This window comes from Dermacentor variabilis, chromosome 3 (genome assembly GCF_050947875.1).
Source record: "Dermacentor variabilis isolate Ectoservices chromosome 3, ASM5094787v1, whole genome shotgun sequence".
Taxonomy (NCBI): domain Eukaryota; kingdom Metazoa; phylum Arthropoda; class Arachnida; order Ixodida; family Ixodidae; genus Dermacentor; species Dermacentor variabilis.
The window spans coordinates 177580584-177602985 of NC_134570.1; the positions used below are offsets into that span (position 1 = coordinate 177580584).

General features: G+C 44.7%; 1 protein-coding gene across 1 annotated transcript; it reads right to left on the reverse strand.

Moving 5' to 3' along the window:
- Positions 1–235: 235 nt before the first annotated feature.
- Positions 236–21934, reverse strand: LOC142576541 (monocarboxylate transporter 14-like). Its single transcript, XM_075686703.1, has 5 exons — positions 21718–21934; positions 11457–11603; positions 6003–6146; positions 3866–4939; positions 236–892 (listed from the first exon to the last, which is right to left on the reverse strand). Exons 1-5 carry the CDS (start codon positions 21797–21799, stop codon positions 582–584), a joined length of 1758 nt encoding a protein of 585 aa, XP_075542818.1. The 5' UTR covers positions 21800–21934; the 3' UTR covers positions 236–581.
- Between the last annotated feature and the right edge of the window lie 468 nt (positions 21935–22402).

The following is a 22402-nucleotide window of genomic DNA, read 5'->3' on the forward strand; positions in this document are numbered from 1 at the left end:
AATGTGAGTAACACATCGTAATCCTGGCCACGCAATTAAAGGTAATTTAAAGCTATGTTGGTAATTAAATTCTTAAAGTGCGCTAGGCGCACCTGTCTCAAGAAAAGGCGTAGGCAAGGCTGTTAGTATTGTTTTCTGACGGGCTACATAGTGACGCATTCTTCGTAGCACTGTCATAACACATAGAAAGCTTAGGAAAAAACTAGAGGGGACAGAACAGATCTCTGTCCTATGCTTTTCACATAGTTAAGCATTGAAACAGTGGCACCGCTTTATTGGCCTTTTTTCTGTCATCACATGTCACATCCTTATACAACGCGGCACAGCACAGCATTATTTCATATCCCTGTGACAAACAGCCTCCTACACGCAGGTGCACTTGCAGTGGCGTTAAGGCACCCTCTTGTGACTGGTCATTTTCCCGTCCGTCGGAGTGAGATGGCTTAGAATTCTCGGTCAGTGGTGCAGAACATTCAGGCGCCAGTCTGCGTCCACAATGCTACCATTACACGCCTATCACAAATGTTACCGGCTGTCGACTATAGAGCAGTAGTCCCCACCGAGCAATCGCCGTTTGTTTCCTAGGAAAGGCCTGCTCCACTGCAGCTTCTCTCGCACAGAGTCGTTACCGTACTCGGTTTGCGAACTTTTTCGTCATCTCTCGGGTCACAGGGACAGCCACGGCACACTGCAAAGCCAGCACCGGGTAAATAGATGAACTTGCACACATTCATCGCAGCCCTGTTCAGCTCGTCGTTGGGAGACCATTTGCGCCGCTTGGAGAACCTTTCAGCCACGCAGAGGCTGAACCACAACAGAAAGCAAATCAACTGCAGTAACCCACACAACTGGAAGACCGCGTCGTAAGAGCCCATCCGATCTCGGAAGTACCCTGAAAGAAAAACACCATGCACGCGTATTATTTCAGTTCCAATTATACGTCTATAATTGCACTTGTGAAGCAGAATTCGTGATTGGCAGTCAGCCTCTAGAATTTGTGCAAGAGCATGCTTATCAACGACAATCACTGCCTGCAGGCATGAGCATGAGAACGCCATTTTATATAAATTGAAGAAAAAAAAAAGAGAAATTGGCAGAACACATCCTTATTCGTGTCTCTCCATGCAAGCGCCGACTTTCTTAGTTTGTAAAACGGTGCATTGAAACAAAACGAGACCTATGTACAATGTGCAGGTCTGTTATTTTTAGAGATTACGATGCCATCTTGGTTTCGGTTCCTTGAATGATAGCTTATATTATTGTTTTGAGGACACATATGCAACGTGCATACCTAAAGCCTTCTATAATTACCATTCCTACGCTGACCGAATATAACCGTATGTAATACAGTGTGCTGATACCGACGAGCATTTTAGAAACACCACTGCTCTTCCTTCCGACCACGTGCCAATTCCTTATGTTAAATTGTTTAATACTATGCGTTTTCGTCATAAATATTGCGAGTGAACTAAATGTTCATGTTGCGCACATCCTTTACTCAAAACACCACTGTCGATCGGGCCTGACTTGTTATTCATGAGACTTAAGGGTGCGGAAATGGCTACAGAATATGCGGTCCGAACAGAGTACGCCAGAAGGAAGTCGATAGTGGTTAGCAACGGAGTGGGGCAAATAGGCAAGGAAGCTTGAATTTAAAATAGTTTGACATGCGTGCGGGAGGCATTACCAAACCATTACCGGCAACTTACCGCTATCATTGAAAAGTACACTGTCATCGCGATCTTCCTATATAGCATGAAATGCAAAAACTTGTAGGTCAACGAGAAGCGCGAGAAACATGTAAAGACGGCGCAAGGAGTGTTGTAAAGAAAATTAATGGGCATAGAGCTCATATGCAGGGAGATTAGAAAGCAACGTAGATTAGAAAGCAAGCGTGGTTAACTGATTGTTAACTGATTGATAACTAGCTGACATAAAGAGGCAGGGATTAAGCTGTATGGGGTATGTGATGTGTGGAGGCGGTACCGATGTATTAAATGTTACGGAATGAATGCCAAAGGAAACGCGCGTACTCACCGACGGCAAGGATTTAGGTGGAGTGATGAAATTAGGAAATGTGCACGCATTAAAAGTGTGCCCATCTGGAAAGGGTAGTCGGGGGTAACTGGGCCTTCGTTGTACAGCGGACATATATAAGATGCTGATGACGACTGAAAAATGGGCGGCGAGCAATCCCGATTGTCTGATTGTGCCTTTGAGCGCAGTGACGCAGGAGCAGGGGGCGAGCCAGCGGGCCCCTGAACGTTGGGTGCCACATAAGAGGAAGTTAGCACCAACCGTAATAAAAAAAAACCGTGCGCAGTTTTAATCAACTACACATTGATAGTACTACAGAAATAAACATTTCTACGAAAATTCGAAGCAGTTTGCGCTTGTCTACGTCCCGTGTAGTGTCGTTGAGCGGAAATACGGGCGTGAAGTGACGGAGTGCACAGGACAGAGGCTCATTTGCAACTGAAGTTTAATGAAAGGTTTTCCAGGGAGCGGGGGGCAGCACATGCGCGGTCAATAGGCTGATACAAAGCTGAAGCATAATCACATCCAAAAAATGCTAACGCCCAAGGAGAAATCTAATTTCTTTATCCGTCAAGGCAACTGGCGGGACACTGACACACTTGTCAGATGGTGTGTACATGTGGCCAGCCTCAATCATTCCTCTCGCCAGTCTGTCATTAGGCTTGTTTAAAAGGGAAGGATTTCTAAATAGTGGAGTGCAACCGCAATCTTTGATGTTTACAGATAGGTGCATACCACCAGCACACATCAAAATACAAGTCAAAATACAAAATACGAAGTCAGCGACACCAACGCCTGTCTGCTCTACCGAGCACCGCAGCAAGACCATGGCTAGCCGTTCCTCAAAACCACCCTATAATCGCCACTTGCAGCTTCACAGTAACCGCAAGGGCTGAAAAAACAGTGACCGCTTCACTTCTCTTGCGGACTTACCCCCAATTCTGCTCGCCAGGCACATTCCACACATTGGCAGGGCAAGAGTGGGTTGACAGCGTGCGATTACTTTGATGGGTACCTGATTCAGGTACGCGTCAGGTTAACCTTGTTCCCTCTAATTTCAGCTGCCGTCCTATTATTCCCGACACGCAGCATGAGCTCCTCCCCTAAGCCGTGTAGGGATCTTTCTCCACGCGCATTTTGCCCGTGACGGACCCCATGCAGGTAGGGAGAACTCCCATCCAGAGGCATGACCCAGAGGTCTAAGACACATGCCAATATAAGCAGTTTCATAATCTGCATGGAATCTTCGTTTTTGTTTGTTTCGCTTTGGAGTGGAATGCACAGAGCAAGAGTGCGTACTTCTTTTTTTTTTGTAATGGGCGAAAGCACAAGGAGTAATATATTTCTCTGTGTGTTGCGCAGAAGAGCACTCTAGTGTTGAGGTTACTAAATATACGAGAAAAGTAATGGATACAAAGAATGACGATGGCAACAGCTCACTTACTTTAGACATAAACGTCCAACGGCATGGCGGACTTGCACGGCTCTCATTCTCACACTGCGCGGCTCTAATACTGCTATTTACATCGACTACTGAACCGCTTCCTGCGTGATCGCTGAGCCGTTTTCTTGCATGCACACAGGAAAACTGCTCATTCAAAAGCTATATTGCTCCTGCACTAGAAGCACTGTTGACGTTTCTTTCCTGTGTGCCCTTTTAGGTCACATGAAATCGTTGGGCTCTATGAATACGCATCTGGGTCTTAACGGAAGAATATATCAGTCTCAGTATTGCAACCACCAACACAAGACCTCGAAAGACCCGCTAATTGAATGCAGAAATGGCAGAATTGATGAATCGTTGAAAAGAAGTTCGATGAGCACCTACCAATGAGTGGTGGTTTGGCAAATGCAGTCAGCCCTGTCACTCCCGTGACAAGGCCGTAGGTAAGCGGCACGCGATCGACGCCCAAGAATTCTGCTGTCAACACCGAGCACATCACAACCACACATCCTACGTACAGTGCAATACAGCTGGCGAGAGCGAAGATGGCGCCGTACGAGCTCACGTGAGGGAGCAAAAACATAACGATCGTGATCGTAAGCTTAACAAAAACCAGCATACACACTCTCGATAGTATGCCCCTGTCGGCTATGCTGGGAAGCAGAAGGCGAGCAGCAAGGTCTACCAAGGCAGTGATCGATGTCATGGTGACAGCGCTTCGCACGGCAATTCCTTTGCCGACGGCAAAGTCTACGAGCAGAGAACTGAAGCAGTCGAACGTCAAACTGTAGCACAGAAACGTGTACAAGATCAAGTAGAAGATTGGCTCCTTGACGACAGTCAGACCGTGGCGTAGTGAACCAGGTTCAGGACACTTCTTGAACTTCTTGATGATTTCTACTGCGTTCGCAACTGACCCGAAGACAGCACTCATGGACACTCGCCTGGACATGAACTTTATGGTCATGGGCTCATCAGGTGCAATCAAAGTTGTTTGGGTGGTTTCACACCTTTGAAGATTGCCGTTCTGTTTAGGCTCATCGTCAGTAGAGGCAATCTTCTCACCTTCCCTTGCTGTGTCGTAGGTTTTTGGTTCATTGCCTGGACGCACATTGATTTTGCATGTCTTCGAGCCACTGGGTGTAGCGGTAACACTGGACCTGCCGCCACAATGGTGGCTGCTCCTGCCACTCTTGGTGATAAGTGTGCATGGCCCCAGCCAATCTGGCTGGCGGACGAACAGGGTAAAAGCTGTGGCGTTTAGCGAGATGGCTCCGAATAAAAGAATGGCGCTTCCGAAGCCATACACCTCCGTAAGAACCTCCATGAGCATGGGGAAAACGAAGAACGCCAAGGCCGCCCCAGCGAAGTTCAGGCCCGTAGCGAGGCCCTTGTGTATAATGAAGTGCTGCACCAGACACATTGGCTGACTCATTATGACCATGCCAGCACCAATCCCTGAAATGAGACAATAGAAATCTGTCATTAAGATTGTATTGCTTGAGGGTGAGCGAACAGGGGTTTTTCAGACCAAATGTAATACGAATAGAATCGTACCAGGAGTGAATCAAATCGAATATCAAATAGTTTTCGAATAGTTTTCGATTGATAATTTCAGGGTTCTCATTTTGCTATTCATAATGTTAACTTGATTTTTTCACTATAGAGAACGTTGTGAAGCGTTGTTTATTAAAAACACAAATGGAGTATTAGATTAAACAAATTAGTTTATTATCATGCACAGGACTCTTCATAGAGCGCGAATAATCCCTCTATAGCCTGTAAAGTATGGCTACCTAAGCGACGTAGCCTGCTCCTCAACGTTTCATGTCCACAATGTTTCATGTCTACGTATATATGGCCACGGGGGTGAACGTTTACTGGAATTTTGCTCCAAGTTTGTGCTTAATTGTGTGCAGTTGATGTCTCAACATATTCGAAAAGTATTCGAAAAATATTCGCGTTTACGAATAGTGGATATTGTGTTCGTTATTAGAAAGTTTCCAAGTTTCGCACACCCCTGCTATTGTTAACGTTTTGTTTATAAAATATATATATACACACGCCTCTTTCAAGGCATTGAAATGAAAAGGCCACTTCAGCGTAATAATTAATAAACAGCACCAAAGTAAATTTCTCTGCAATCTAGAACAGTTTTGATCATCCTCTGTAGGGCTTCCGATAGTGAGAACCAGGAATCCGACTGTGCGACGTGCTTCACAACGTAAAACACACAAATCATATCCTTATAGAATATATTACTTGCCCTGAAGTAACAGTTTGGTGGCTCCCGTAACATAGGCATATTAATGATGTACCAAGTTGTACGGTACAAAGAAAAGCTGTCTAGTAGCAATTAGACGTAATTACAACGGATATGTAATTTTGAAGCGCAACATATTAAACTAAGGCTCTTTGCCCGACACATCAAAGTATAAGAACTATGAGATGCGTAAAACAAAAGGAACCAAGAAATGACGTTTATATTTAATGAAGCCTCACGGGACAAATTCAAGTTTACCGTGTATGGCACCAAGCGTCACGGTGAGTACGGCTGGGCTGGTTGCGAAGGATGAGAGAATCAGACCAACTGAACCCATGATGCTTCCCGCAATGGCCACCGGCCTCACGGTGAAGCGCTGCGCCAGTGGTCCCGAGAGCACCCCTGCGTATTTCACAAAAGTCAACAACGGCACTAACGGCGCGTGAAGAGTTTGCGTGGAGCTTCTACCACAGCCGCTTACGGCGTCAGTCGATGCAAGTATGGAAACTTTAACGTGAGTTTTAAAACAGCATTTAGTCTCCAATTTTCTGTGTCAGCCACAGAGTTTCCAACTATAGTTACTAGAACGAGCTCTAGAGTAGCGATCGTTGATCGGAATGACGGTTTGCGCGCTGTTTTGGCTAATATTCTAGTTTGGGGATCGACATTATGTGGCTTTCTTTGCTGTGCTTTATCTACCTTTATTTGTCTAAATTTCGAAGCAATCCCGCTTTTTCAAGCATGAAAGGCAATAAAACTTTGCGCACATAAATAATCACTGCCAATAGCAGCCTTTACAACATTATATCTCATTCGAAACGATTAGCCCACAAAGTCACTAAGCCGTTTGAAACAAGAAGAACGATATTTAGGCAAATCCATATACTAGCCATCATTTACATGCTGGTTGAACCACGAGGTTTACACCGGCGTTATAACGTAAAATTATTGGAAGCATATTCCAAGCATCGGGCGGTGACCCGCAGCGTTGTCTGAAGGGCCTAATCAAAGAGTCTCCTCGTTTATAGGAGGTCAATTTTATCTGCTTTCCAAACGAATAAAATTGCCTACATTGAGCGTTTTTTTTCCTGTCTGATTGGCTGACAACAAAAGAAGAGCACGCTGACGTGCAGAGCGTTTCGATGGGGCCGAGCGAGCGCAGGGAAAATAGATCACCGGATGAGGAAGTTTCCTGCAATATACTAGCGGGAATTCTAGTATATTGAACCACCATGGGGATGATGGGAAGTACATGGATTTGTCTGATCTTCGTGCTTGTGAATTCAGACATTCCTTTGGCTTTGTTTATTATGCTTTTTATGCCTTCACTGTCCTAACTTTCAGAGCAATCTATACTCTTCGAAGTGCAGACGACGCTGCGAAAACGCACAATCACTACTAATTGCGACAATTGAGCTTGTCGAGGTGGACAAATCTAAACGCGCCAAGCGCGTCAAGGCACTGGCATGCATAAGGTCGTTTCGCGTCGCTTGTCGATGCTTGCGTCCGTGGCTTAATGGTTTCAATATCAGTCTAGAGGTACTGTGCTCGACTTCTGCCGTCGGACAATTTTATTAATGTTTATTTAGTTATTTATGACGCAGTACAATGCTGAAAATGACAAGTTTACAAAGTCACCAAGCCGTTTTAAGCCAGAAGGACAAACTTAAGGAAAATCCATGTTCTTCCCATAATTTCCATGCTTGTTCGACCGTAGACGCTAGTGCCAAAGTTCTCTCTAGCAAATATGGTATGAAACTGCATGGTGCCGGCGTCTGTGATTGCTCCATTTCCCCTTACTTAGCTTGCAGTGGCTAATCAAAAATTGCGGCGGCGTGCAACGAAGAGTTAGGAATGTCATCAAAACGGATTTTCAACAAGAGAAAGGTGGCAGAGTGATGTCGTATACGTGCCGAAAGGGCTTGATAAGGGAATATTTCCACGCAAAAAGTTTATTCTACGTGAATAAATCAGTGCTCGCTTGCAGGTACGAATAGACAATGCCTGAGGAATCGGCGGGCAGCCATCCTCCATTTTTTTCGAAGCGGGGTAGCTTCCGGCTATTCTGAAAAATACTCCCAGTTATGTTCAGCATATTAATGCATCTTTAACGCATACACGGCATTTTGACACGGTGAGTTCTGGCGCTGGGGTTGCACCGCGTGAGCGTAGCCCGAAGACTTTTTACCAATTGCAGAGGGCTGATGGCTAAAGGGCGCCGAATCAGTAATAACTATTAAGAGGAAGCTTTAGCTCGGGTGCTCCTATCTAAATACATGTAAAAGGAGAATTCGTTTTTCTCGGCAACCAGTGCACCGAATTTGGCGAGGTTTGTTGCATTTAAAAGAAAAGCTTAATATATAGTGACTTTTGGCATCGAATTTTCCATCTAGGTTGTCAGTTTTGTATTAAAAATTGGCGAATATCGAAAATTTTCAGGAAACAGAACTATCAAGTTTAGAACTGTGTGACTCAGCAAAGAAAAATCATATCATAATTATGTGAATTGCATCTGATAGTACATCTAAAGCGGGCAAAATTGATATGTTACACATGAATCTAATAAAAATTTAATAATATGGAAATACAGGTTTTGCAGAACCCTTCTACACTACGTAACAAATTGACGTAAGATACAAATTGACTTATCGAATTTGTCTGCTTTGAATATCCAATAGATGCCGTTTACAGAACAGCGATATCCGTTTTTGATGCAGAGCTGTTAATTTATAACCTTCGTGCTTCTATATTTTTTTCGGACTTTCTAATTTTTTAAAATGCTTCTCGAAAACTTAGGCCCTAAATCGCAATTCCGCTTCCAACAGTAACTAGAATTTAACTTTCTCTCTCAAATGCAACAAATTTCATTAAGATCGGTGCAGGGGTTATCTCGGAAAAACGTTTTCGCGTTTTACATGTGTTTGAATACGCCGCCTCGGAGTTTGGCTTGAGCTGAAGCGTCCTCTTAAGGCGAAAACCTTAAGTGGTTCGTTGCAATGGCTCATACCCGAAAAAAGCGGCGTCTAGTCGAGTGGTTCGATAAATATTATCATGAAGTCGAATGGTTCAAAAAAGTTGACGAGTGGCACAAAAAATATCAGCAGCAGCAATGGCTCATAACCGAAAAAAAGATTACATAATCCAGAGTAGCTCATACCCCGTAAGCAAGCAGAGATTCACTGGGTGAATGTAAATTCAGACACGAAACAAAAAAAGAGCGCAGCAAAAGGAAGAAAGGAAACATCAACGCCAGGAATTGCTCATACTCCCGTAAGCAATCAAAGATGCAATGGCTAATAATGAAAAGAAAAACAATAATAGAAAGAAATAACAAAAAAAGAATGAACGAAAGAAGAAAGAGAGAACGCAACAAAGAAAGAGTGAAGAAAGACAGAACGGAATAACATTTAAATAGGGCACTAGGTGCTCGCATGTGTCGCAGAGCAAATCGACCTACAACGCAATACGTACACTTTACACTGCAGCTCGTTATGTCATGGAAGAAGCCTGGCCCCTCCGATCAGATAATGCATTACCGCGTGGGCAGCAGACTTTCGCCTTCACGTGTTACTGGAGTGTAGCATGCTGTTGATCTTTCTTTTATTTGGTCTCTTCATGCATAATCAGGTCGTACACGCCATATCCGACTGGGAGCTATCGCGCTTTTCGTGGCGTCAAGTGAGAGACAAGCGAAGTGGGGAGCGACCGAAACGTTTTTTGACCAATCGTAAAGGGCTGATTACAGAATTTGAATTAAAAAAGTTTGGAATAGCTTCATCTTACAGCGCCCCAGCTCCAGAGTTCCCTCTGGTAATTTTTGTAGGAAACTGTACGGTGTGAGCCGCAATGCGATAAGGAACTGTCGATCAGTTATTTATTTATTTGTTTGTAATTGGTGTCGTCGGTCTTAATGGACTGGCTAATGTGCCAAAAATAATCGCGATTGCGGTGTAGAAATCGCCACATTTTTATTCCTATTCCGGTAACAGCAGAAATTTAGCGCCAAATTTTTCGATAGGACTTTGCGATATTCTGCACTACTGTGTTGGCAGAATGAAGCGTTAGCTGTGCTCAATGGGGCGCTGTGGCGAATCAGCACATACAGCTGCACAGCTGCGCAGTTTCCATCCTATTTCTTTCAGCGCTAATCAATTCCATGTCTGAGTGCGCTTGGAAGCACTCCTTGCCTATAGCGGGTGATTTAGATTAAAATAATTATTCGCTTAGAGGCTGCGGTCTTACCACCTTGTTCTCTTCTGCTGACTGCCAGTTGCCTGCAGTTCAAACAGCCCAGTTATGATCCGTTTACCATATCTACGATCCACCTCCTGTTCTCTGATACATTATGAAGTGCGCACGCCACAGTAATGTCGGTACTGATGCGTTAATTAAGTGATGTAAGACCATGCACGAAGCAAAGTTGATGGCACTTCGTGATTGGCTGCATGCTCTGCCTGCGCAGTGCATGCGCATATGAAGATTCCAGCGGAGGTACGTCAACTCGGGTGTTTCGTAGGTTTTGAACAAAAGTTAGCTCTTTTGTAGCGTGTCCACGTTCAGTCCTGTGGCGTGTCAGGATCATCAGTAGAATCAGTTTTCTCTTTGTAGAGAAACTCTGAAAAAGCTGCTACTATTCACGGAGATTTTTGTGGAGGTATCAGAACAACAGGAAAACTATTCGTTTAAGTACATTTATGCAAGTTAAGCTCTGTATGAAATGTCTTGCAACGGAAAGCTACATGAAGTAATTAGGGGAATACGCGGGAACCAAACCCTCAGACGAGCGGCTCGCTGTCTACGTTTGTGCAGCAGTAACGACAGAAAGCTGAGCTAGTTGGTAAGGATTCATTATGCAAATGCAAACTGCATTATGCAAACTTTACATAAGGAAGAGATTAAGTGTCTTAACAGTTATCTCTCACGTAGACCGGCACGTGTACCCGACTGACACGTGGTGTTACCATTCCTGAGCATGCGCAGATGAGTTTTGTGTCTTCTTTTTTTGCCTCAGTGCTCCCTTCAGTTGATAGTCAGCGTTCGTGTTGTCCACTTCTCTACTCTTGTGTCCTGTCTGCACGCCTCACTTCTTTTTTGCATAGTGCAGCAGTAAATTCACCAACGGGACTCACTTAAGCTTACCTGCACACATCACGAGTACAATGGTCAATATGTATCTACCATGCGAAGAATCGCGAACATATATTGCTTGAAGCTTTTTTCACAGCCAGATCATACACCTCAGTTATATATCATTCTGAAGATCAGCACGAATTAGGAGTCTCAAATACTAACTTTCAAATGAATTTTCCCAAAGCATTGCTGACTGTTTACATACAGCAGTTTTTCAATGGAAAATCAGCGTTCTAATGTGGTAGTTTTTTTATTTTTTTGACTTCTATGATTTGTCTACCGAAAGCTGGATGCCGCTAAATTTAGTTGCAATTTTAGAGTTGTGGAACGACTCGTCCTTCGTAAATAGCACTGTACGTTTTAGGATTTTTCGTTCTAAATTTTTCCAAAACGATTTGAAGTAGCGACCAAATTTTGTACAGTTCATGCTGAACCGTTTCTTTAGAGAGACATTTTCGCGACAACCCCTCCATACCACGCCTCTCTAATACATGCATTATTGCATTTTGCAGGAATACATGAAGTTCAGCTCTTCACCTCACAAGTGCACTGGCGTTTGCCGGGTGATCGGCGCTGTCTTACCGGAAGCCTGGATCCCTGCGGCCATCATGAGTACTGGCCACGCAGCGTCCCTCCGGCTCGTTTGCCACTTTTCCTGGACGGCCACGTACACGAAGCCACCGGAGCGGACGGCGCAAGACGCAAAGAAGCTGGACAGTCCACACGCACCTGGGTTAGGTGCGTAAGTGCACTTGTTATTTCTGAACGACTCTTGCTGTCGTTATAGGGACACGAAAACAAAGACAGACGACATGCAGCTTCTATCCTGCATTACAAACAGACGAAGAAGACAGTAGACGAAGAGATTTCCCTGGAAGTCTATCCCGAGTCCTGGGAAAACTAAAAGCTCACGTTTCTACGTCAATGTTAAAGAAATGATAATTTGATCGCTAATTACTCGTGGCGAAGTTACGCTCGCCATATTCGCGAAAAGTGAAATTCTGGATAAAGGAACCACTTCGGCGTTAAGAATATAATAAGGATAGCCTCTGGCTCGCCACAAGGATGAGTAAACAGAGGAAACCTAACCTGAACAAGTGAGAATAATGGCGAAGGAAGAGAAAAACATTGCTTTGTTGCACGGCGTGAAGGCAGCGCAGTCACGAAGCCGCTGAAGCCGCTGAAGCCTGGAAGTTGCTCGTATTTTGGTAAGGGATGAACACATAAGCACTAACCATATTAGAAACTTAAGGGAAGGTATATGTTTCTTAAGGGTAGATCCGTTTGTGCAGCCTTGAAACACAATATATGCCAGGTGTTTAAGCTACCAACTGGGGGATCTCGGGGATTCGCCTGGGACGCTCTTATAACCAATGACAGATGCCAGGTTACACTCACCTAGTGTCTGAAGATGTCTATTCCGACATATACCCAATGACCAAAGTTACGGTCTATTCGGACATATACCGAATGGCACATGTCCAGTGGCACACATCGAGTGGCCCAATTAGCATATTGGTAAGGCTGCGGCCACAAGGCAGCGCCCACGAAATGGGTGCAAGAGCAACCATTAAGCTTCGCTTTCAGGGGGAAGTGTCTTAAAAACAACATTTTCATTCTTCAAAGAAGAAGAAGAAGCCGGACGGAGCGGATGCACATCACGTCGGCTCCGTATTCCACGAATGTTTTTGTAGCGCAAATCGCCAAAAAGCCACCCGCTCTTGCAAACCAACGGACTCAGCTCGTTCCTAGGAACAACTGGATACAGAAAACCAGTGGGATTCTCATGTTTCAAGCCTCTACGACAATATTTTAGCCGGACCTCGTGGCGGGTGAGCCGCGAGGCCACGCGCCGGAGCCGGCTTCCTCAACGTTTGCGGATCATTTTCTCAATAATGGAAGTCACCGTAGAGGGGCGCACGATGTCCCAGGAAAAAATGGATATAAGCAAGGGATGAAAGGAGGTGAGACACAGATGATCAGACCGGCGAACCTCCCAACATGGCGAAGCACCTTGTCGCTGACGCGGCTCGACAAGCGCAACAATAACCCGTGGAAACGCAGGCTAGAGCAAGTACGCAAGGCAAGCTGAATGCCGGATTAGCCGGGAGGGGATTACAAGATTGTGATCAGACCGCGTGGAGGACTCAAAATATCCGAGCACGGTATAGTTCACCTCACAGCGGCGGTACAAGATGCGGCAGGCATCCCTCGAGAAGAAAGGGAGGAGGACATTGTCTGCCCCAACAGTCATCAAAATATCCGGATCGTCAGTACATCGGATCAAGAGCGTGCAAACAAATATCAGGAAGTAGCACGTGTCAAGATTCAAGACACGTTTTACGAGACTAATGCTTGCGAGACAACACCTGATATGACGGCCAAAGGAGTTTTCAGAGGAATCCCCCTCGACGAAGGCCCAAGAGACATCACAGCAGCAGTGGTTACGAGCAAAAATCAACGGGCGATAGCAGCAAAAAGACTCAGTAATACTACCACAGTGATTGTGCTCTTTGAAGGACACAAATTGCCCTCGTATGTCCGATACAGGGCAGCCCTACTCCCTTGCTCCCTGTACAGGAAACATATGGATTTTTGTCACCAATGCAACAGACTTGGACACAGAGGATATGTATGCGCCAATCCCGACAACAAGATTTGTGCGGAATGTGGAACACCAAACCCAGATAAGGACCATAGGTGCCAACCTAAATGTCAGTTATGCAGCGAGGGCCATCCGACCGCAGACAAGACGTGCAAAGCCAAATTCAAGATGCCCTTCATCGTTAAACAAAGCCAATAGCACAGACTGCAACGAGAACGACAAGAAGAACACGAAGACGCTACTTGAAGAGAAAATATGACAGAGTCTTGTGGAACGCCTGGCCTCCCAAACGCCAGGGAACGACGCTCCAGATCGAGAACAAGGTCTCCATCTACCACCAAATCCTTATCCCGGTCCGGCTCCAGGACACCGTGGACACGACCCGGATCCAGATACTGGTCCAGAACTAGGCCCTCCTCTTCAGCAAACCAGACAATCACGGTGAGCTGGGCGGACGTGGTCGATGGGGTGCGCCCGGGGGCTGGCGGGGAGACTGCCAATAATAACGAGATAAACAACTAAAACAAGAAAGCGCTCAGTTGAGGATTTTGCTATCACGTATGAGCGATGAAATGAAAATCCTCAAGGAAGAAAAAAAACAAATAAGTCAGGTAACTACCGCTCCACACGCGAGCACGAAAGAGCGATCTGAAATCCCGGGCAATGAGATGGACGAAGCAGATGACCGCCCTCCACTCAAACGCGAGGCCCAAGCCTGAAGTGATAAATAAGGTAACGCAGTGATAGATAAGGCATTAGCCGATATTCAAAAGACCCAAGTAGAGATACCAAAGTGAAATGAAAAACGGGACGAAATCATGAACCAAATGGCTAAGGCAATAGCAGCAATTATGAGTAGATTAGGCATCCTAGAGGCAAACCAGTGGCCAGGTAATGGATTCCCTTCCGCTTCATCAGAAGCACCACAATCCTTACCCAATTCTCAACCACATAATTATATAAGATCAGCTTCTCTCCAACCTCCCGTCTCCCTACCATGGTCGCACCCGAAAGGAGGCGTGCTAAAAAGTGTTCAGGGTATGGCAATGGAATTGTAGAAGTTACGAAAACAAAAAGTCAGTTATGCAGCATTATTTAAAAGACATGGGTACACCGCAAGTGATAATTCTGCAGGAAACACACGGGATCGCAAAGCTAGCAGGATACAGATCTTTTGGCTATGCTGAAGGGGAGACCAGAGCATTAGCCACGCTCGGAAAAAGAAACCTAACTTGCGTGCAACGCAACACAGGCGTAACGTATATTGACAATATTCTATTGGAACTCATCCCGAAAAAGAATACAGGACGTAGCTTATTTATTCTGAACATTTAGAGCAACCCCACGCTACATAAACAGAAATTGAAGAACCTATTCCACAAAACACTCAACCTTGCTGGAGAAAATCCGGTAGTTATAAGAGGCGACTTTAATGCCCCACACACCACGTGGGGATCTTTATATACCAGAGCAAAAGGAAGGGACTTATGGAGCGACTCACACGAATTAGGCCTCACGCTCGTCACAAACCCCACCACTCCAACCAGAGTAGGCACGGCGCTAAACAGGGACACAACCCCAGACGTAACGTTCACCAAGGATATCGAAAAGGCGACGTGGCACAACACACTGAAAGATTTGGGTGTCGACCACGCATATTACAGTTACACGTCAGAGAAGGGCCGAATAGACCCAAGGAACGACAGATCAAATTATAGACTGGGAACTATTTCTTAGAACGCGAGAGACGACACAGCAAAGATCAATCGCAGACATAGAACAATGGACTAAGGAGCTCACCGATGACGTCAGAGCTGCCACAAAAAATAGCACCACCTGAATCTAACTTGGAGAAATGCGACAACAGGCTTCACCACATGTGGGAAGCTAAACAGTCGCTTCAGAATAGACTTAGGGTGAGAAGCATAACAGAAAGTTCAGAAAGCGCGTAGCGCTCCTCAACAAAAAAATAGAAAAACATGCTAAGCAATTGACCAAACAACAATGGGACGAGTTATGTAATTCTATGAACGGACAATTAAGTACCGGCAAAATGTGGCACATGCTCAGGTTTCCTGCTTGACCATGGGACTAAGAAGAAAAACCACATGCAAGCCTTTAGTAAGTTAACACACGCATATGAGGGCACAGAAGAGGAATTGCGCCTTGCAGCTATCCGAGCTACAACGGGAATACAAACGCAAAATTAGACGAGGAACTCACGGACGCAGAAATCCGCGCGGCCCTACGAAAGTTAAACACCATATCAAGCCCGGACGGTATAACCAACAAGACTCTCAGGAACTTCGAAGATGAATCGATCGCCAAACTAACAGAATACATAAACGAGTGTTGAGTAAAGGGAGAGCTGCCAGCTCAATGGAAGAAAGGGACGATAACGCTCATTTCAAAACCTGGTAAGAAACTTGAGATCGGCAACCTCAGACCAACCTCCCTAACATCCTGCGTTGGAAAATTAATAGAACATGTCATTTTAAACAGAGTAGATAACTTCTTAGAGGATAATAACATATACCCAGATACAATGATAGGATTTCGCAAAAACCTTCGGACACAAGTAGCGATGCTTCAACTTCTGCATCAGATAATCAATTACAAAACATGCTCTTCAAGGGCCATCTTGGGCCTTGGAGTTAAAAATGCCTTCGATAATGCCAACCACGCAACTATATTGAAAAACATCGAACGAATAGGACTAGGGCAACGGACGTATAACTACATCAAGAGCTTCCTATCAGATAGGAAAGCAGTCATCTCCGTCGGAGGGCTCAAGTCGCCCGAGATCGACATTGGAGGGGCCGGCACGCCGCAAGGCGCTGTCATCTCGCCGATGCTGTTGATGTCTTGATGGGACTCCCCGAAAAATTAAATCACATAGAGTCCCTGAATCACACAGTCTACGCGGACGATATTACTATCTGGACCTGTGATGGCAGCGACGGATCAATAGAACAACGACTCCAGACAGCAATTAACACAGTAGAGGAACACCTCATAGGAACAGGCCTCACATGCTCTGCAGAGAAATCTGAACTTCTATTGTACCGCCCCACACTTAGAGGCAGGCCTCCCAAAGGATACGACAGAAACAAGGCTCATGAGGAAATCAAGCTACACACCAAGAACGGGCGGAATATCCCAATAGTCAACCAGCTCAAAGTGCTGGGTCTGGTAATCGAGAACAAAGGCACAAATACGGAAACCGTAAAGAAGTTAGACACAAAGGTAACAAACACCATGAGATCAATCAAACGAATTACTAACAAGCACCAGGGTATGTAGGAAGAAAGTATCATACGGCTGATACAATCATTTGTAATCAGTCAGATCACATACATAGCAGCCTTCCACAATTGGTTTGTAGCCGAAAAGACTAAAAGTAAGAACCTCATAAAAAAGGCATACAAAATAGCACTAGGAATTCCCTTCAGTACGAGCACGGATGTCTTGCTAAGTTAGGACTCCACAACACACTGGACGAAACCATAGAAGCACAAGAAACACCTCAGGCAGAACGACTAACCAAAATCAAAACGGGACGCCATATACTAAGCAAACTAGGAATTACTTACCACAATATATACGGGGAAAAGAGGATGAGAACGAGAGAAATTCGTGACAAACTCCTAGTACCAAATATACCCAAAAACATGCGTCCAGATTACGACGGCAGACGCAAGAGTAGAGCAGAGGAAATGATCCGACGCTTTCGGTCAGAAGACAGAGCAACCTTCGTAGACGTGGCTGAATACCCACACAGAAATAGCTACGTAGCAGTAATCGTTGATCACACCCAAAAACCCCTTACAAGCGCATCAGTTAATACAAAACATTCGGATACAGCAGATGAAGTAGCCATTGCACTAGCATTGTTCTCCACGAATTTTCAGTACATCATTAGCGATTCTCAAGCGGCCATTAGAAATTATGCAAAAGTTAGGATCTCTTCTGAGCCATTGCACATCACCAGAGTCAATGAAGTGAAATTCGCCAATGCAGAGGAGAACGGCAGGCCATTGTTCTGTTTCCCAGTGCATACGACTACACGCATTCCCGCAATCAACCTCAACAAGGTAGCACACCGTGAAGTCTTAGTCGCCGAGCTGAGCAAAAAGTGACTTCCATCGGTCAGGAGAACGCGGAGGAGGAGATCTGGAGAGAAAAGCATAGATTAACAAGATTGAGCGATATTACCAAATTCTATCAAAATCGCAGGCGAGTATTACCACAGCATCACACTAAATTGAACAGCGCCGAGTCCGTTACTTGGAGGCGATTGCAAACAGAACCTTATACGAGTCCCGTGCAACTAAAAACGTTCTACCCCGATATATACGAGAGCGATATGTGCAGGCTATACAAGTCTGCTAGAGCAACCTTTCAACACGTGTTGTGGGGATGTGAAATGTATCAAGATAAAATGGCAGTCTCCTCGGAAAATCTACGGGTGCGGTGTTCGGCCGCGCTGCTCAGCTCAGAACTCCAAGACCAAGTTTGGGCTGTCCAGCGAGGCATGGAGGCCGCACGGGAGCAGCAGCTTCCAGTGGCCATCTAGGCGGCCCCAGGCGTGGGCCTCCCGATCGCCGGATTCCAAAGGAACTTATCACATCACACATTCTTCAAGATATGGTGCTGAAAATTTGTACGTGTAAGTAATGATGTGCGCTCATTTTAAATATTCAGTCTAATTTTTTTGTCTCCTCAGGTTCTAACCACGTAAGAGCTCTTTTAAATAATATTTTCCAAAGATTTGCAAAATATTTGCTCCATAGATGTCGTTAAACAAGGAATCAATGCCTTCTGTATAATTGAAAAAAGAAACCGTAAGATCAAATTTATTGCTCTATCTCCTAGAACACGAGCTGGGAGACTTCAAATTTAAGCAATAGGAAAACACTATTTCAAGTTCCTAGTTGATATCTTGACAACTCGTGTTCTAGGTATAGCTGAGCAATAAGGTTGGTCTTACGGCATTCGTTGAATCATACAGAAGTCATTGATGCCCTGTTTAGTGAATCAAACGCATCAGATATTTTCTAAATTTTTGCAGATAGTTATTCAAGGACACTTGCATAAAGTTAGAACCAAAGATGACAAACAAAATGGACGTTATATTTTAAATATGCTCATATCATTACCTATATATATATACATACATACATATATACAAGCTTTTAGCGCCACACCTCGAAGAATAAATTTTAAAACTTTCGGTCAAAGACCCACATCTCTCGTTAAAAAATAAGAAGGCTTGCGCGAGAAAGTGCAGAAGTCGTTGGAATGAAACATGCGACGTTCAGTACCCAGTGTTAATACCCCCGAAGGCTCAGATGAGAAAAGGCAGGCGTCCATTGACCTCGTAAACAGCTTCGTGAACAGCTGCAAGGAAAGCGTTGGGCAAAACTCTAAACTGCGCGAAGAGAAGACGTGAACAGAAACTTAGGCGCACACACAAATCCCAGTTAGCGCGTCTGAATTTTTGTTCACGTCTTGTATTCTTTGCGCAGTTTAAAGTTTGGCTGAATATATGAACTGACTAGCCCAGCAGCATGCCTTACTAAAGAAAACGTCTCTGACATGTGGCTTTTAAGAGCTATGAAATGCTACTGCAGGCATTTCTGTTTATTTGATGAAAAATCCACTAATGCAGTTCTTTCGTGAACGCGTCATGCAACACACTTTATCAAGAAGCTTTCGTGGAGTATCTTACTGCAGCGACTTTCGTTATACCAAGGACAGCAACCTTGTACGGAAGCAACGTGGATCTCTCGTTTATTCGTGACCAACATGAATACAGGTTTCTGTATAAGTTCCTCTAAAAATGTCCGTTTAATCATATTCAGACCTACGCCATATGGTTATTAAGATTGTGCGGTGATCCTCGTGGCGGAAAGCAGGCTTGAGAAGAAGACAATGTGCAGCAAAGTCTAAATGAAATGACCCGAAAGTCGCACAAAGCAAACACAAACATAAACGACAACGTGCGCCACCACTACGGTGGTTAGAATTATGGACTCACCACTGCAGGATGCAGCAACAAACGCATGGAGGAGATCACTTTTGCAAAATACGAGTAGTTATCAGTCCTTGATTAAGTATGCGTCATCTTAGGTAGCCCACGAATTCGCTGCCTCTATCAAGACAAAGCTCTTAGCTTTTGGCCAATTTCAGCCTGTCTGAATTCCTTGAATACGGTGCTTGGTGCTGCTGTATTGTCGTTAGCTTCCTCAACAAGCAGCACGCTCTAATACATGTTGTTTCTTTTGATAATTGCTGTAATTTTATTGTGCTCCCAATATGGTTTCACTTTCCTTTCACATTTACCATTTACAAGCTTCTCAGTTGACCAGGCCTCTATCGCTGCCTTGTGCAGGGCAGTAGTAGTACCACATAATGTAAACAACACTTTTGCAGCCCGGCAAATTTTGCCGAACTTCTCATTTTCGTTCTTACAAAATTGTGATAATTCATTATTCGATTCGACACTAGAAGGTAGTTTTTCTTGAATATTCATATTCAATTTGATACAAGACAATCGCTATTCGAACGCCCCTGCTGAAAACTGAAAGACCCGCCATGGTTGCTTAGTGACTTTGGTGTTGCGCTGCTAAGTACGATGTCCTGGCATCAAATCCCGGCCACAGCAGCTGAACTTCGATGGAGGGCAAATGGAAAAACACCCGTGAACTTAGATTTAGGTGCCCGTTAAAGAACCCGAGGTGGTCAAAATTAATCAGCAGTCACCCACTGCTGCGTGCCTCATAATCAGATCATTGTTTTGACACATAAAATATATAATTTATTTTAAAATTTAAGAAAAACACGTATCTTCGGTAATCTGCAAGGTCTTTACCTACGAATAAGGCCTACAAAGAAATGCCTACATTTCTAGCAAAGGTGGACTCGTAGCCGCATTCAGTTCTTCAAGTACTCCAGGAAAGATTACGTATAGTTGCTGTATTTCACTCGCAAACACTTATAATTGCCCTGCACTGTTCACAGAGCCGCACTCATGACATGCTCCATCTCTACGCAAACAGAATGTCGGCGCCGTGTTTAGTCGTTCCACGATGCAGATCAAACAAACTACAAGCTTCGCATAACGACTCCCAAAGGGAAGAAAGCGATCATTTTATAATTATTCGCAAATAAACAACTTAGCCTAACTAATTGAAAGGTTTGTTGCATGTTTACCCATAGCATAGGACGCAAACCCTTGGTATCACTCTTGACGCACATTCAACGACAATCAGCCGATGGCAGTGGCTGATGAATTGGCCGTCCACTGCGGCACTCCATGGCAGAATAAATGAAGTTCGGGCAAAGGCGGGAAAGAAATGGCATTTCACTTACGTATCACCGCTACGATTACCGAATAACTAGTGATCGGAAGAAGCAAGAAACGAGTTTGAAGTACAGAACGTACTCACAAACCAGGCGACCGAGAAGGAAAGGATGGGGTAATCTAGAATTTAAAATACAGGCTTTTCGGTGACAAACAGAACTTGCATCACCGTTGCTACGTTAGTTTGCGCACGGGAAGATAGATAACTTTAGGAATGGGAACGGGAAGACAAGGCTGCCAGACGTGTAGCTGCTTTAGGTGAACAGATAGATGATTCAACGCCTTCCCCGTAAAAAATAAACGAAATAAAGGAAGCTCCATAATTGGGAAGCAACATTATGCGAACGCTACACCTATAAGGCACAATAGTCAGTCTCTAGAGCTAAGATCGCCAATCGCTCTGTTCCGTTCGCATCCGTTCATATTAAATGCCACTGGCGCGTGTAAAAGCTGTTATCTTTTGACACTATCTGAAGTCCCCAAACTCGTTCTAGACTGCGAACTTAGGAGTCCGATTTCAAATCAGGCTCAATCGTAAACGTAAGGTATATTTCAATAGGGCGTTACTTAAACACACCTGTAGCATGCAATATCAAGAACGAGGAATACTTAGGCTTCTTTAGACACACAGCTCTATATTAACACTGACTTCGGTCTAGAAAGCTTATACTGAAGACGTTTCTCAAAGCAGCTGGTTATAAATTGTCGGTATGCGCATCAAAGCATGCAAGAAATATTGCAACGAGGTTTAAGCGAGCTCCGCACCAGCTCGCGAGATGTTCTGACGAAGCAGTGCATCAAGCGCTGAAGCCTCAAGGCATCAGTCAGTTTTGGTTTCTTTTCTGTTCGGCTTAATGCGGCTGAGTTCCTACCTGCTGTCATCCAGCTGTGTACGCTGTCAGGTCCGAAGCGCTGTAGCCTCGTTTTTCTCTTCAGTTGATCTTGATCAGACATTCTGCTAGGCACTGCTTCAGTCGTAAGAGACAAAACCCCGTCATAAACATTGGCCGCATATAGCCAGACGCCAAGTCGAGCTCTCTTCAGCGCTCGCTGTGTGTAGTCTCGCGAAATGAACTGAAGTATGCAAGGTATGTTCTTTTTATTTGCGACCACTAGAAAGAAATGCACGCAGATGGCTGGCTGCATTTATTTCCCAAGGGCTCTTCAACTGCTGTAGAGCCGCGTGGTGGATTTTTGCACATCAGATGCTTCTTTTTTGTTATTGACATTCCAAGTACGACGACGCTTAGAAAACTCGGAGGTGACAAAACTTATTGTCTTGTCACGCGTTGCTTAAACCAAGTACGATTGACGTCACCCCTTCGTTTTTCTTCATTTGTTGCTTCGCCTAAAGCTTAATGCACATTAGGTGTGGTTCCAGCTCTGCAAAGGCAAATGCTACGGGTGGTTGTCGTTCGGTCTGTTCGGGAACATATTCGAAATACGCATTTGAACGAACAAACGTTAATAATTGTCTATCGAATAACAATAAATAAGTTGTCCTGTAGATTCAAAAAGATCGCCATATTGGTTCAGTTTGTTGGAGCGGCCCGATCA

Coding starts and splice junctions, on each gene's coding strand:
- LOC142576541 (XM_075686703.1), bottom strand. CDS start 21,799: ATGTCTGATCAAGATCAACTGAAGAGAAAAACGAGGCTACAGCGCTTC. Junction 11,604..21,717: donor ACACAGCTGGATGACAGCAG/GTAGGAACTCAG, acceptor CACCTAACCCAG/GTGCGTGTGGACTGTCCAGC. Junction 4,940..6,002: donor GACGCTTGGTGCCATACACG/GTAAACTTGAAT, acceptor GTCTCATTTCAG/GGATTGGTGCTGGCATGGTC.